We start from the raw sequence: 17,146 nt of genomic DNA on the forward strand, positions 1-17,146 counted from the left end.
CGTAGGTCGGGGGGTAGGTCATTCCAGAGGGCAGGAGCTGCCACAGAGAAGGCTCTCCCCCTGGGGGTCGCCAGCCGGCATTGTCTGGCCGACGGCACTCTAAGGAGGCCCTCTCTGTGGGAGCGGACTGGTCGAAGGGAGGTGTTTGGTAGGAGGCGGTCTTGCAAATACCTAGGTCCATTGCCATGGAGCGCTTTAAGGGTTGTTACTAACATCTTGAAGCGCACCTGGAAGGCCACAGGCAGCCAGTGCAGCTCGCGCAGGAGAGGTGTTACATGGGAGTATCTAGAGGCCCCCAGGATCCCCCGCGCGGCCACATTCTGAACTAGCTGGAGCCTCCAGGTGCACCTCAAGGGGAGCCCCATGTAGAGAGCATTGCAATAGTCCAGGCGGGAGACAACGAGGGCTTGAGTGACCGTGCGTAGAGCGTCACGATCCAGAAAGGGGCGCAACTGGCGTATCAGGCGAACCTGATGAAAAGCCCCCCTGGCCACGGCTGTCATATGGTCGTCTAAAGACAGCTGAGTATCCAGGAGGACGCCCAGGTTGCGGGCCCTCTCCACGGGGGCTAATGACTCGCCCCCGATAGCCAGGGATGGAGCCAACTGGCTATGTCGTGACGCCGGAAACCACAGCCACTCAGTCTTGGACGGGTTGAGTCGAAGCCTGTTCCTCCCCATCCAGACTTTCACGGCCTCCAGGCACCGGGACATCACTTCCGCGGCATCGTTGGGGTGGTCCAGGGTGGAGATATACAACTGGGTGTCATCTGCGTACTGATGAAACCCCACCCTCGAGGTCGACCTCTGCCCCCCTGCCAACACAAATTGTGACCGGTCCGAGAGGTAGGAGGAGAACCACCGTAAGACGGTGCCCCCCAAACCCAACCCCTCTAACCGGTGCAACAAGATACCATGGTCGATGGTATTGAAAGCCGCTGAGAGATCTAGCAGGACCAGGATAGAGGAGCAGCCTCTATCCCGAGCCCTCCAGAGATCATCAACCAACGTGACCAATGCCGTTTCCGTGCTGTGCCCAGGCCGGAAGCCGGACTGGCGCGAGTTTAGATAGTTTCTTCCAGGTGCTGAGGGAGCTGTCGTGCCACCACACTCTCAACAACCTTCGCAAGAAAGTGAAGGTTGGAGACAGGACGGTAGTTGGCCAAAACAGCCGGGTCCAGGGAGGGCTTCTTGAGGAGGGGCCTCACCACCGCCTCTTTCAAGGCGGCTGGTAAGAACCCCTCACTCAGAGAAGCGCTGACGATTCCCTGTAGCCAGCCTCGTGTAACCTCCCGGTTACACGAGGCCGATCACCCTGCTGCACCAGCCGAAAGTCACACTGACATCTAAGCGTAATAATCCGGGTGAGACCCCTTTTATTCCTCTCTTCATCCTATGCTGTTTTTGCCTGTAAAAGCTTCATTGGAATTATTTCCCTGTTTGGAAAAAGCGGCTTTTGTATGTGTGGGAACAAAGGAGTTCTATAAAAGGACAGAATAAAACTTTTTTAAAGACTATACTCTATCTCTATTCACGTTGAGGTACAGAAAAAAATGTTTTTTGGGGGGGGAGCGGTATTATTATCTTATATTGGGAGAGTATTTCTTTTTCCACTCTCTCTTTAAAAAATAGAAAAAAAGGGAAAAATGGCGTTTGAAACAGACTTTTTAGCTTACTGAGGACATCTACTGGTCAAAAGTTAATATTGTAATTGTTGACTATTTGGAGATGAGATGGTTTTGGCCTTCAAACTATTTTTCAAGAGAAAAGATAATTTGAGCCAGCTGTGGGATTTGTGGGGGTGGATACTCTTCAACTGTAGCCTCCACTAAAAAAGAAAAAAAAGAAAAAGAAAAAAGGATTTCTCTTCAACTATTGTTAAAATGGAGAAGCCTCAATCACATTTAAACTGTAAACTTATACTGGAAAAGATTTATGAGGCTAAAGAAGAAATATGTACTACAGTAAAAGAGTTTGCTACAGAATTAGTAGGTATGTTTTAAATAGGGGAGATTAGTGGAAGAAGAAATAAATAAGATTTATGATAAAATTAAGGCGCTAGAACATATTTGGAAGGGATACCTGAACTGATAATGTTTTTATTTAAAGTTAATTTGATTACGGTATTGTAAATTTACAAAGCTTTAAAACAGGTCCAGGTTGATTAAATTTAAGCTAGAATTTGATATTTTAAATATACTATACTATTTGAGGGGAAAAGAGAGGGAATACTTGATGTATTGATTGAACTATGTATGTTTTGTTCTAGGATGTTTGATTACCCCAGCACCACGGTGTGTCCTGAGTACTTTGTCTTAAGAATTAAAAAACCAATAAAATTTGTTCCGAAAAAAGAAAGGGGGGAAAAAACGGATGCAGGAAACTACAAATCAATCAGTTTAACATCAATATCTGGGAAGATCCTAGAAAAGATAATCAAAAAACAGATCTGTGACCAACTAGAAGCAAACAAAGTTATAACTAATAGCCAGCATGGGTTTGTTAAAAACAGATCATGCCAAACCAATCTTATTTCATTCTTCAACAAAGTGACTAAACTAATCTGATTTATGTTCTAGGTGGCTTCTTGCTGGAAGAATGTGAAATCTGTTCTGGTAGATGATTTTGCTGGTATTGGAACTGAACAAATCTTAGTATTTTTAAAGAGTGACTCTATTTCAGAAACACTAAAGGCATTTCAAATAGCAGATTTTGGAAATATTAATTATGAGGTAAGATGTGCTACAAATAATTGGGAAAGGTTTATTTTAAAAAGAATTATGCAGATTATTGCTTTAATATTTAATGTTTTTATTTATTTATTCTGTTAGCTTAAAGAGATTGATTAATTGATGGATTAGATATGTATAGAATAGATAGATAGATATATACATTTAGATATGTATAGGATAGATCAATATTTTTGCCTAAAAATGAGATATTTTTTATATAATGGATTAAAGGTAATCTAGAATATTAAGAATGTATTTTTTAGAATGATAGGTTTATTTGTATGAAAATTATTATGTAATGGAATGAAGAAAATTGAAGAGATGTTTTAGATTTGGATTGAATTAATTAATTGAGTTAATTTAATAAGATGATGTGTTTGATGACATTGATGTTATTAGTTATGATAATTAACTGGATGAAATTTGAATTCTGTCTAATAGATTGAAATGATTTAAGGTCTGATATTATTCTGTCAGCTTAAAGAGATTGATTAATTGATGGATTAGATAGGTATATTAGATAGGTATGGTTTATTATTCCAGTACAAAGTATTTCTAAGCATTGGGCTTGTAGATTTCAGTCACCATCTCCAATACAAGTACAAGTAGTTCAAAGCTTCCATTTGTGTTTTATTTCAGGTTCTCATATTTTAGTAATAGCATAGTGAAATAAACCGCATATAAACTACAGTGGAATGAATCACACATGTTAAGTTAAAACTAACAAAACACATTATGGCACCTTATGGTACAGTATATAAACATAGCCTGTGTTTAATCTTAACTATGACTTATTGAATAGCATAAAGTTAATTCTGTAACTTATGCATGAGACTATCATGGTTTACCTCATCTAATTCTAAAGATTAGGGCTTGAATGACATACTAAGCTTTCATTTTTGTTTCTAAAAGACAAGGTTGGATTTATTTGATATAGCTATATAGATAGTAACACATAAGTCCAAGATACACTATTTAGTTTTGTGTGATTTAGCATTCTGATTGAACTTGGCCACTGTGTATGTCTCCTTTTCAAGCTTTTAAATTACTATACATTGTTAGTAGTGTAATTGGCATCTTTAGAATATTTTTTAAAATTGTGATTCCCCTCCTACCTAATCCATGTTACATCAAAAATCAGATTGCAACTACATGCAGCATATTTCAAACAGTTAGGAAATAAATATAAGGTATATCTGGTGTGGGAGTGGGTGGGATTTTTTTTTTGTCTCCTCCTCTGTAATATACAGGGGTGCACACAAAGCAGTGTCAGTCTCTTCTGCTGCCTGACCAGAAGGGGTGTGATTAATTTCAGTTTCCCTGTGGAAAGATCTTAAATTTATGTTTGGGTTCTTGTGATGTTCTCCACTTCACAGAGTGCTCTGTAAATCTTTGGTGTTTAATTAGTATTGCTTTTTCTTAGAGTAATGTAAACTATGGAAATGTCTTGTCTTCTGCTGAAGAGATACAAGAGAATCGCCTTCTTACTATCAAAGCACTTGAAGCACGATTACAGGTTGGTGTGTAGCATCTTTTTCTTGGATATACATTTTTTTTATTTAATGAAACTTGTATTTTGACATGTTTTCAGTCCAGCTACTATATATGTAGAACATTAGCCACTATTCACAGCTATAAGCATGACTAAATATATATTATTTTACTTGAGTTTAGAAATACGTTTCTGTAAGTCTAAAAGCCAGATTTCTAACCTAAGCAATTCTTAAACTATATGAATAAAAATAGGAAGAAAATACTTACCATGATGCTTATAAGAAACCCTCTGTTCTCTTATATAGGCTGGTTTTGCATCTGTTCGAGCCATTCAACAACATTTACACCTCAAAGAAAAAGTTCTGATTGAAAGCTGTCATGCATTATTAGATCTTGTTCAAGATAGGAAACAAAGAATTCCTAGGATCAAAAAGGTATTTTGCAGCAATGTTAAAAATGGTGGGTAATTTTTTCCCCTATTACATACCGGTAGGTATAGAACTTGCCGTTTCTAGTAACAAAAGCAAAAATAATAATGGATCCAGTTAAACAAGTTTAACTAATTTTTAACAGAATGCTGGTTGAAAAATTGTTGCTATAATGTTCAGAGATCCTGAAATATTGTGCCTGCCAATAGCACATATTTATAATATTGAGGATAATGATAACTTTTTAATAGTTTATATGGAATCGTATCGCCTGGGCACTTGTATAGCGCAGTTTACTCAATTTGAAATTGAGGGGGAAAATCAGAATGGGTATAAATACTTGATAAGGATGATTTAAAATTGCATGTATCTACTGTAAATGTGTATCTTACTGTGGTAATTTTAGTTGATCCTCAAGTTTATATATTAGTTAAAATGCATTTTGAGTCCCACAATTGTAACAATAATAAATTCTCATTAGACAAAAAGTTACTTGGCTTTATATTTTTTTAAAAAATCATCTTTCCATCTAAGGAAAATCTTATTTCTCTTTGGGATGAAAGAGAGGAAGAATTTCATAATGGTGCATTGACTCCAACTGAAGATGAAAAACAAATTGTAAAAAACATTTGGTATCGTGTGGTGGATAACCAGTTAATAGTTGGAGTAGAAATCATGGAAACATTTGACTTGTGAGTAGTTTAAATTCTATACAATCACATTGAATCATTGGCAGCATTTATATAGTCAAAATCTGAATTCCAAAATTGAACATATATCATTGGTGGCATTTATATGATTGAAGCCTGAATTCCAAAATAAAAAAGTCTAGATATATAAATATGTAAAAGTATTTCAAGACAAAATGTTATAAGATACATCTTATCAGTAAAAATTGAAGATACATTGCAGTTGTTACATTGTATTTAACAAAAGTTGACACAAAACAGTTGTGAATTATAAATATCAAATACAGGTAGTCTTCTATTTACAACCACAGCTGAGTCCAAAATTTATGTTACTAAGCAAGACAGTTATTGAGTTATATGCCAGTTGCCAAGTGTCCAAATTTTCAACATGTGACCTTGGGGGATGCCTCAACAATCGTAAACTGTGAAAAACAATCATAAGACACTTTTTTCAGTTGCACTTGAACTTTGAAAGTCACTAAACAAATGGTTGTAAGTCAAGAACTATCTGTACACAAGAGCATAGTACACTACAAAAGCTATAAATATACAGTATTTGTTTACATTGTGTTCTTTTGTTTTGAAACAGGCAACTCAGTGATGGCAGTTTATCTCTGATAATTGGCCAGAAGTGCCATTCACTTTCTCCATCAAAATGCCACTGTAGAGTAGTTACAGTGACAAAAGCTTCAGAGGCTGAGCCTCTATCATATTGGCACTTGGAACCATTGCCTAAAAGAATCAAGTTAAGTTGCTTTAATGAAGAAAGCAAGTGCAATGGAAAAGACTCTGAAGTGAAGAGGAATAAGGCAAAAGCCATTACAGCAGTTACCCATCTGTCCCCTTTCTTGGCATGGCATGAAATAACTTGTGTGGTACTGCTTCATGCAAAGAAGAGTGGTAACAGTGAAAACCGGCAGAAAAGCAAAAGATTGACTTTGCTATGTGGAGATTTTTTACTAAGTCTGGTAGAGATTTCTACTGGAAAGCTTTCAATAAATTTGAAAGATTATAAATATCCAGGTAAATATATATATTTTAAGAAATATATATATATCCCTATGAATTAAAGAATGAAATTTTATATTTTTTCAAAATAAGACTTCTTTTAGTGTGTTTATACTGTGTATGTTACAATTGTGATCAAATTCAATATTTTTGTTTCAAAAGAACCTTTTTTAAAAAATATTTTTTTTAGAATAACATTTTATGTAATATAAATAAGACAGCACTTTTCTATTGATTACTGTCTTAAAACCATGTCTCAACCCTTCTTCAATCTCCATGTATAGGTAGTTCTTGACTTATGACCACAATTGAGCCCAAAATTTCTGTTGCTAAGTGAGACAGTTAAGTGAGTTTTGCTCCATTTTATGACCCTTCTTGCCACCATTGTTAAGTGAACCATTGCAGTTGTTAATAACTTTGTTGTTAAGTGATTCTGGCTTCCCCATCAACTTTGCTTGTCAGAAGGTGGCAAAAGGTATCACATGACCCTGAGACTCTGGAATTGTCAGAAATATAAGTGAATTGCCAAGCATCTGAATTTTGATTATGTGACCATGGGGATGCTGCAATGGTCATAAGTGTGGGAAATGGTCTTAAAGTCACTTTTTTCAGTGCTATTGTATCTTTGAATGGTCTTGTTGTAAATTGAGGACCACTTGTACCCAGTTTTTATAGGCTTCTGGAAGAAAGTTTAGAATTTGCTTGTTTATTGCAAATTAACTTCATAATTCTGAAGCAACCCTATAATTTCTTCAGTTACAACCCCAACATTCTAAGTATCAAAAATACGAGACTTTCCTAAACCAAAAAAAATGCAATAGCATGCACTTGCTATTTTATTAGATGCAATAGCATGCACTTGCTATTTTATTAGATGCAATAGCATGCACTTGCTATTTTATTAGATGCTTTCATTGTAGTATTAAGAGTACGTATTATATATTATTGTGCATTTTTGTATGCCAGTTAAAGCTTGTCATGTTTGAAATGGTATCTAAACAGAATAAAAATACATTTTAGAAACAAAATTAAGTACATATCAATTTTAAATGTATTGTACTGCTTAGCTTTGTTACTGTTTTTTTCTTTTGGTGTTGCAGGTTCTACAGAAGATCTTTTGGCACTCTGTGCAATATCACACAAATCCTCTTTCCAAATAATCTCCTCTGTTTGCACATTGCTTCCAGTAAACAAGTGGCTATTGGAACAAATGGAGTGTGCACCAATCAAGAAATATCCTGATTATATGGTTTGCTGGAAATCTGGAAATCTGAATGGCACTCTTTTCAAGTGGAATCTAAAAACACCTTCTGAAGGATTTTTAACAGTATTCTGCAGGTAGCAGCCATTGAAAGGCTTATAAAGACTGTTAGTTTCATAGGGAGTATTACAATTGTGCTGAATTATTTTGTAGAGGTAATAATTGTATATGTTGCTGACAGAGGACCCCTAAAAGACCATTTTTGTCCCTCTGGTATCTGCTAAATAAGCAAGTGATTCATTTGTTTCTTTAAAAAAATTAAATAGTTCACATAAGGTGCCATAAAAAAAAACTACTGGCTTAATGCAGTATCTGATAAGAGAAGTTAATAGGAATTTGAAAAGAAAACTTTATTTTTTTTCAGAATTAACATTAATAATCAACCTTTAATTTTTTATTATGTAATGTTATGGAAGATAAATAATCTCTTCACTGTCATAGTGCTGCTAAGAAACAGCTAAGAAGTAAATGACAAATGAATCTTAGAGAACAACCAGAACCAGTTATGAGAACATGGTACATAATGCTGCCTCTAAATTTTGCAAGTTTTTGAATATATAGGACAGGTGTTAGTAGTCAGCATAACAATTACTGAGGCTTTTTCAACATTGTTTTTATACTTGGCATTTACCGGTATTCCAAAGATAAAATTTATTTTTTCAGCCAAAGTAGAGTTGTGTTTCTTTGCCATGAAGAATTTTGTTTTCCATGTAAATCTTTCCATTAGTTCACTGAATACACAGTGACAACTGACTCGCTTATCTATTTCACAGACATCAAGTTGCCTTGTTCCAATGCCTTCATGCCTTCATTGGATTGCTACCACCAACTTGCAAAATAAAATTACTGAAGTTAGGAAATAAGAATCTACTTGCTGAACAGCTTGGACTGACTTTAATAAAAGAAACAGAATTTTTCCAACATGTTTTATCATCAGCTCTAAGACATACTGAAAATAACTTTTCTTTGAAAAATGAAGAAAACAAACAAAATAAAAGTAGCTCCGCAGTTGAACACTTCAAAGAAGCATGTATAAAGGAACAAAAGTCAAGTATGCTGAGTATGAATAGAACAGTGAATGGTTCCTTATTCAGAAAACATATTTTGAATGTATTTGATTTGCAGATGAATTCTGATATGGTCTCATGGCTATGCTCTTCATTGTGACTTTATTTTGCAGTATTTATTAACTAGAACTATAATTCATTTATAATATAATATATTTAAGTCTACATTTAATTAGCCTGTAAGATTTAAAAAAAAACAAACCTGGTAGTGTTTTAGTTCTATTTCTAGGAAGTTTCTATTACAAGAAAATTATTTTGCAAAAATTTAAAGGGCTATGGACTATTATTATTTGGCTAAGCAGACGTACATTTACCAATATATATGCATTTCTCACAATTCTGTATTCACATATTGGTTTATTCTAAAACAGCAATTACGAATCTTTACAGGAGAGGAGGATAAAGTGAAATATTTGATTTGATACCATTTAAAGATAACGGATCGTATAGTAGTATATCCTGACATTTGCTATAATCAGCGTTGAGTTTTTTAAGATGTGTTACCTAGGAAAAATCCTGCCGCAGATAGCTGTATTAGAATGATTGATAGGCATCTTGTTGCAATGAAATACTAAGAGCAGCTATCAATTGTTGACTTATTTTTGTACAGACAAGATTTGTCACAGCAGGAATGATGTATGATTGCTTTAGACTCAGCATTCAGGAATTTTTTTCCAGTTAATATTCAGTATGGAGTTTTTATCTATGGAGTGCTGTGGGTGGCCATAGATAGTTATATTAAAGATATTCTTGAATAGTTGAATAAATCTGAGAACCTGCAGAGTTCTGCATGAGTAAATTAAATTATCTCATGAGTGTGTTCTGTATAGATGTATCTTTTGTATTGACTACAAATATAACAAACATTTTATGTTATGTTTAAGATATTATGTTCAATGTCAGCATACAACTTATATTTAGATTCATACTGTACATATTAACAGCAATCAGCATTCACACTTGATCATATGCTAGTTTACCTATAACTATAATCATCTTTAAAAGCTTTGGCTGTATCTACAGTTTAGTAATAAAATATAGTATGGAAATTGGCAGTGTGCTTTTTGTAATCCTGTGCATAGAATAATAAGGCATGTTGTTCTGGCAATTATAGAACTTGATAATTACAATTTTCACTTTTTCTTGATCACTCTTAGATTGCTATGGGCAAAATGTTAGTCAGACCTTGCTTCAGATAATTACAATTTGTTAAAATACATTCAAAACACTTTCGGCAAAGCACTACCAAAGAAATAAAATGAAAATGTATGTTCTATACAGTCCATTCCATTTTTCTTGTTGTATCAGAACCTTGTAGATTTTTTCCTGTTTGTATTAAATTGTAATTCTTTTCATTCAGTCTTTCGGTTTTGCGCCTGTAGCGCATGGCCACGTGAGAGCAGACCTCCGCTCCCCACAGCTAGTTTCATCCTGTCGGGATCCTAGATGGGTCCGAAGTCGCCCCAAAGAGGTGACTGTGAAGGAGGGGTGCCCCATTGATCACAAAGCGACAGCAATCGTTTCATTTGATCTGGGGGAAGCCCTCCAAACCCGACAGGAGAAAGGCTAGCATGAGATCGGCGTCTAACCCAAGCTACTTGCAGCCGAAGTCCCAGAGAACAGCGTGCTTGGAATTGGTGAGAGTACTTATCTTCTTTCTTCTATCTACTAATTGAATCCTTGAGAAAGATCCCCAAAGCAAAAAACCTCTGGAAGTGAAGGGAGGGGAGTATATCCCCATTCCCTTACAGATGGAAGCGGCGAATTAATATTAAGGAGGAAAGAGATATACTAAAATTTGATTTAAAATACTACAGTCTGGACAAATCTAGGAACTAAAAAACGGTCAAGATTATACCCTAAAGAGTTTTTGATGGAATTATAACAATATATAACAAAAACAACTTTTTTATTGAAAGAAAAACTGAAAAAAGAAATAACTGCTGACATCTATATATATATGGTTAATAACATTGAAACTAAAAGCGTGACTCCTGGGTGTAATCATCTTCAAATCAACAGACTGTGAGCACCAGGAGTATAATAAACTAAAAAAGTTTAGCCCTGATGATGTCGGAAGGATTCCGACGAAAGCTTGGTGTGTATTTGTGTTATTAAACTTTTTTAGTTTATTATACTCCTGGTGCTCACAGTCTATTGATTTGAAGATATATATATGCTAAAAAGATATATGCAGTGTTATCTTCATTTTAGATGTCAAAAGGGTCTCTCTCTCCCTTTCCTCCCTCTTTCCTCTCCTCTCTCTCTTTCTCTTTCCTCTCTCTCTCTTTCTATCTTTCCTCTCTCTCTTTCCTCTCCCCTCTCTTTCCTCTCTCTTCCTCTCTCTTTCTCCCTTTCCCTCTCTCTCTTTCTCACTTTCTCTCTTTCATCTCCCCTCAATATCTCTGGTTGCCCCTTTCAGTGACTCTGAGCGGCTTACAGTTCAAAAATGTATTACAATTAAAAATACTAAAAACTTTTTAAAAGAGTAATGACAGCAAAACCAATAAAAACAACAGAAGCATCCAAATTAAGTGACCACGCTGGAATAACGTAATAATTGGGCCACGAGGCGCAACTTCCCCCCAGGAGGCAGAAAGAATTCGGGAAAGTGGCATTTCGGAGCTGCGCTGGTCAGGCCGGGGCTCGGTCAGGCCCTCCTGGGCGCAATTAGGGGCGGCTCCACGGAGTCCCGGGCGCCTGACTCACAGAGGAAGCCGGCGGGGAGCCCACAATTAGCGGGCCCGCCAGGAGGCGGCTGACGTGGACATCCCCGCGTGTGGTCAGGCAGCCCCCGAGCTCCCTGCCGAGTCGGATGGGATTCCTGGTCAGCCAGCCACGGGACGGGAGCGGCTTCCTTGCTGGGGCTGCTCGGCCTACCCGTCCGTCCCGGCCTTTCCAGGGCCAAATCCTGCCGAGGTCCACCTGCCGCAGGAGGGCGAGCCGGGCCAGGCTGGGCGGAGGGAAAGGAGGCGCGCTGCAATTCGCACAGCCCTGGTCCCGGTCCAGAGGAGCGCCCCTGCCCCGGTGGACGGGGGGCTGGGAGGGGGAAGCCCCTTCCGATGCCCAGAAAGCAGTGCTTCCTCTCCTGCTCCGGGCGTGGGAAAATGGGCAGAGGTCCCAGGAAGGCCAAGCGTGGGGGGCAGGAGGCAGAAGGCACTGAAAGGCGCCCGGGGCACCACAGACCGGCCCAGGGAGACACGTGGCCGGCTCGGCTGTCCAGGGAGCGGCCCGGGGACGTCCCAGGAACCAATGCCGTCACCCCAGCTGGGACTGTTGCCCAGCCCAGGACGACGTGTGGCCGGCTCAGCGGCCCGGGGACAGCCTGGGAAACGATGCCCCCGCTGGCCGCCGCGCCAGCCAAGACTGCTGGCTGGCCCGGGAAGACGCGTGGCCGGCTCAGCTGCCCAGGGAGCAGCCCTGGGACGGCCGAGGAAGCGATGCTGCCCCCCCCAGCCGGGACTGCTGCCTAGCTCGGGGAGACACGTGGCCGGCTCGGCTGCCCCTCCGCCTGGTGCAAGTAATTCAGGGGGACATGCCACCTGCCCCACGGCCACTTTGTGGGGGTGCTCCGTGGACTCGAAGCCCTCTCCCTCCCCCCGCCACTCACCCTCCGTCTCCATCTCTGCTGCTGCTTGGCCAACTGGAGCTGCGGCTTGCGGGAGAGCTGGCCCGCTCAACGGAGGCTCTGCCGGGCCTCTCCCAGTGGGGATCCCGGGGCTTCCCTGCGCGGCTCCCTGGCCACATGCACCTCGGACGGAGCCAGCCTAGGAAAAGGCCTTCCTGGCCATTCTTCTCCCAGGGGGCAGGACACCTGGGCATGGGGCCAATCAGGAGCTCTGCGAGGGGGCAAGTCTGCATGAGAGAGAGAGAGAGAAGGGAAGTGTAAGTGCCTCTCTCTCTCTCTCTCTCTCTCTCTCTCTCTGCAAATGGCGGAGGAGGCTCCGGAGCCGCAGGAGATGGCTCAAAGAGTCGCATGCGGCTCCGGAGCTGCGGGTTGCTGACCCGTGGCCTAAACGATTACCTGTACAATGCCTGTACTACAAATCCTGCAACCGTTCTTCCTTTAATCATCTTAGTTGCTGTTCTTTGCACTTTTTCCAGAGTCTCTACATCTGTTTTGTAATGTGACCAAAACTGGATGCAGTATCCCAGATGTGGTCATACTAAGGCTTTATAAAGCAGTACTAATACTTCATGTGATTTTGATTCTATGCCTCTATTTATACAACCAAGGATTGTATTAGCTGTTTTGGCTGCTGCCGAACACTGCTGACTCATGTTTATGTGATCATTCACTAGGACTGCAAGGTACATCTGAGAGTTACTGTTTATGAGCCAGGTTTCACCTAATCTGTACTTGTGCCTTTGTTTTTTCTGCCCAGATGGAAAACCTTGCTTTTCTCCACATTAAATTTCATGTTATTGGATAGGGCCCATTGTTCAAGTCTGTTCCCCTTATATTCCCTCATCTAAGTCATTTAGGAAGATATTGAATTCTGGACCTAAGACAGAACCATGTGGTATCCTACTGCTTACTTCCCTCCAAGTGGATGTAGTACCATTAAGGATTACTCGTTGAATATGGTTTGTCAGCCAGTTACAAATCCATCTGGTAGTGATGCTGCCTATCCCACATTTTTCTAGCTTACCAAGAAGTAGGTTGTGGTCTACTTTGTCAAATGCCTTGCTGAAGTCTAAATATTCTATGTCCACAGTATTTCATTGATCTACTAATTTAGTCACTTTGTCAAAGAATGAAATAAGATTGGTTTGGCTTGATCTGTTTTTAACAAACCCATGCTTGATATTAGTTATAACTTTATTTGTTTCTAGAAGTTCACAGATGTTTTTTTATTTTTTTCCTCCAGTATCTTCCTAGGTATTGATGTTAGGTTGATTGGTCTGTAGATTCCTGGGTCTGATTTCCCCCCCCCCCCTTTTTTTGAAGATGGGAACCACATCAGCTCTTTTCTAATCCTCTGGTAGTTCCCCAATGCTCTGAGATTTTTTAAAGATATGATACAATAGTTGTGAGATAACATCTGCCAGCTCCTTCAGAATTCTGGGATGTAATCAGGTTTTCTCTTACCATTTTCTTGCTTATTTTAATTTTTATTTCTATTCTGTCTTCTTCAGCTATGTTTTTGATAGGTTGGGCTATAGTTTCTTTTTGTGTCGAGACTGATGCAAAGAATGAATTAAGCAGCTCTGCTTTCTCTCTACTGCCTGTTACTTCCTTGCCATCTTCTCTCTTTAGTGGACTGGCTGTTTCCTTGACATTTTTTGTTATTTATATGTTGAAATAAACTTTTTTTAATTATCTTTGACTTTTGTTGCAAGTCTTTGTTGATTCTGAGCCTTTACTTTCCTGAGTTCATCTTTGCATGTTCTGGCTGTCTGTTGATATTCTGCCTTAGTTATGTGTCCCTCTTTCCATTTTTTGTACTTTTCCTTTTTGTTTTTCAGTTTATTAGAGAGATCTTTGTGCACCCATGCTGGTTTCTTCTTGGATTTCTTGTTTTTCTTTTTTAATGGTATTGTTTTGGACTGGGCTTTTATGATCATATTTTTCAGTGTTTCCCATGCTTCTTGAGTTGTTTTCCCCTTTAGATTTTTATCCATGAAATTTTGCTTAGGCTCTCTCTGAGTTTGTTAAAATCAGCTGTTTTAAAATTTAAGACACTGGTTGGATTATATTCTATTGCTTGTGTTTGCATTATATTGAATTCCAGTATGACGTGGTCACTCTCACCCAAGGTTCTGGCAACTTCAACTCCCTCTATCACTTCTTCTCTATTAGTAAGAATTAGGTCCAGTATATTTTTCCCCTAGTTCTCTCTACCTTTTGGTTGACACAGGTGTCAGCTAGGTTGGTTAGGAATCTGTTCAATCTCCTATTTGCTGCAGAGTTTGTCTCCCAATTGATATCATGGTAGTTAAAGTCTCTCATTACTACTGCAACTCAACCTCCTCTTTTGTTAGGTCTGTTTCTTTTGAGTAGTTTGTATCCTTCCATCAATACATTCCACTCATTTCATCCCACCAAGTTTCAGTAATGGTAACTATATTGTATCTGCCTTCATGTGCTAATATTTTAAGATCACCCTGTTTGATTCCTAAACTTTGAGCATTAGTGTATAGGCATTTGTATCGTTTATTGGTCTTGGGTATGTTTCTTATATCTCCTACATTGTAATTGGGATTTACAACCTTTCCATCACTCTCTATTTCATTATGTTTTTCTTTTTTTGTTTCTTTTTCTCTTTACTTCCTTCCTCCTTCTGTGATTGGTTATCTAGTGGTTTCTGCTTGGAATTAGGTTCTATAGGTCATGAAGATCTGCAAGTATCTGTCTCCCTCTTTCTCTGTCTGCCTTTGATCTGGGGTGTAACATGTCTCTTTCTCTTTAGTTTTGCTTCTCTTTGTCTGCTATCAGGGTCTTCATTCTCTTCTCCAACTGGGGCCAGGAACTGCCAGCTGTATACTGCAACTGCCCAGTTCACTCACAGCAGTGACTTTCTCTCCAGCTACCAATTTCCTACACAATATTTCCAAAGGTGCATAGGCTCAAGTACGGCAATGTGTGTCTCATCTTTAAGTATCTCTAGGTCTTTCCATCTCTCTCTCTCTCTCTCTCTCTCTCTCTCTCTCTCTCTCTCTCTCTCTCTCTCTCTCTCTCTCTCTCTCTCTCTCTCTCTCTCTCTCTCTCTCTCTCTCTGTGTGTGTGTGTGTGTCTGTCTGTCTGTCTGTCTGTCTGTCTCTCTCTCTCTCTCTCTTTATACTTCAAACCAGCAGCAGGTCCTCTAGCAACTGATGAGGTAAGTTCCACTCAACACCTATGTAGTAGATTTGGCCAATGAAAACAGTCCCTTCATCTACCCAACAACAGTACAGGTAGTCCTTAACTTACGATCATAATTGAGACCAACCTTTATGTTGTTAAGTGAGACAGTTAAGTGAATTTTCTTCATTTTATGACTTTTCTTACCACTGTTGTTAAGTGAATCACTGCAATTGTTAAATTAGTAACACAGTTGTTAAGTGAATCTGGCTTCCCCATTGACTTTGTTTGTCAGAAGATCTCAAAGATAATCACATGACCCTGGGACACTGCAACCATCATAAATATGAATCAATAGCCTGGACTTCCAGTTAAGTCTTGGCCAACAGTGATACACCCAGAGAATCCCCTCTCTCTGGACTGTCATTTTTTTCCAACTTAACAGAAGGAACAGGCTTTCTTTTGTTTATTTGACTCTCCTGTGTTAGGGAAAGTCCCAGAATCATCCCTCAAGATCATCCGATAATAGCAACAGTCTTCAAACAGTTTTAGAAGCCATGCTTCAAAATAGCTGGTGAGCTGAAGGTGGGGGGCAGGGCTGAAATCATGTTGTTGTTTGATAAAACAGCCATTTTGGAATTTATTTTTCAAATGGACAATAAGCTATGCCCTTCATTTCTTAATCAATTTATGAGACTGTTATCTCTATTATCTAAAAGAGGCTCTCTTTAGTTACAGTTTATCACTCTTTTTTGAAGCTATATGTCATCTTTGAGATTCTTTCATTGTTAAACGACAAGGAAGAGGGTTGCTGGAGACAGCTAAAATAAGGAAGTGTGGAGTATTTTTTCTTTTGAAATATAAGGGTAAAAGTTGTGGTCTTAATTTATTACTTTTAAAATAATCTGTAGCTTTGTATTGTGTTGTGGTGGTTGAAATTTTCCAATTTTCATGAACTCTGATTGGCTAGAAAAAGGAAAAAATAAAGAAATAATATTTTTTGATCATTAGAGGAAGCTACGAAGATGTTTAACTCTGAGCTGGAGTCTGTCATCAAGGAAATCTTCGAAAGATTCATACAGAAAATCATTTATACCATAAATCCAATGATACTAATTATACAGAGGACATTAAAAAAGAACATTATCAACCCACCATAGAAAATTATCATCCCACTCTGTCAACTCTACAAATGCTGGACAACACAAATAACCTAACTACCTTTGAAATATAACTTGACACCAGTTTTTATTATGATGATGGTTTGAATATAATCCTCCTAGTGCAGCCTTGGCTAGAGGAAAGAATGAAGGATTAGGAATTGAATATGTACTAACATAGCAAACTCCAGACAACTTGTTGATTGGGAAAATTAACATATGTTGATGAAAAAAAACCCAATAAAATCTTTACACACAAAAAAAGAGTCTCAAGTAAACTCACAATTCTTAAGAGGTCAAGTTTGGGAGTTTTTCCTCATGGATACCAACAAAGTCAAGAACTCTTTTGAGAAATAAAGATAAGATAGACATCTTAGAGAAGGAAACTTCATTCCATGAGGATTTTCTCCAGGTATATCTACAATGTCTAATAGAACAATCTTGGGACTATTTTTCATGGATATAAATAATGCTGAGAACTTCTTCAAGAAAGGAGTCTTTTTTTTTTTTTTTTTTTTTTTAAA

The 17,146-nt window shown here is 38.7% G+C and overlaps 1 protein-coding gene across 1 annotated transcript in view; it reads left to right on the plus strand.

Annotated features, from left to right (window-relative positions):
* Positions 1-8,932, plus strand: part of FANCB (FA complementation group B) — a 16,884-nt gene extending 7,952 nt beyond the window's left edge. The window contains exons 2-8 of the mRNA XM_015818909.1: positions 2,579-2,731; positions 4,155-4,247; positions 4,531-4,659; positions 5,188-5,345; positions 5,932-6,365; positions 7,451-7,688; positions 8,385-8,932. Coding sequence (XP_015674395.1) covers positions 2,579-2,731; positions 4,155-4,247; positions 4,531-4,659; positions 5,188-5,345; positions 5,932-6,365; positions 7,451-7,688; positions 8,385-8,778 — 1,599 coding nt within the window. The 3' untranslated portion in view covers positions 8,779-8,932. The remainder of the gene's footprint in view (positions 1-2,578; positions 2,732-4,154; positions 4,248-4,530; positions 4,660-5,187; positions 5,346-5,931; positions 6,366-7,450; positions 7,689-8,384) is intronic.
* The last annotated feature ends 8,214 nt before the right edge of the window (positions 8,933-17,146 follow it).

This window comes from Protobothrops mucrosquamatus, unplaced genomic scaffold (assembly GCF_001527695.2).
Source record: "Protobothrops mucrosquamatus isolate PMUCROS unplaced genomic scaffold, P.Mucros_1.0 scaffold816, whole genome shotgun sequence".
NCBI classification, from domain to species: Eukaryota; Metazoa; Chordata; class Lepidosauria; order Squamata; family Viperidae; genus Protobothrops; species Protobothrops mucrosquamatus.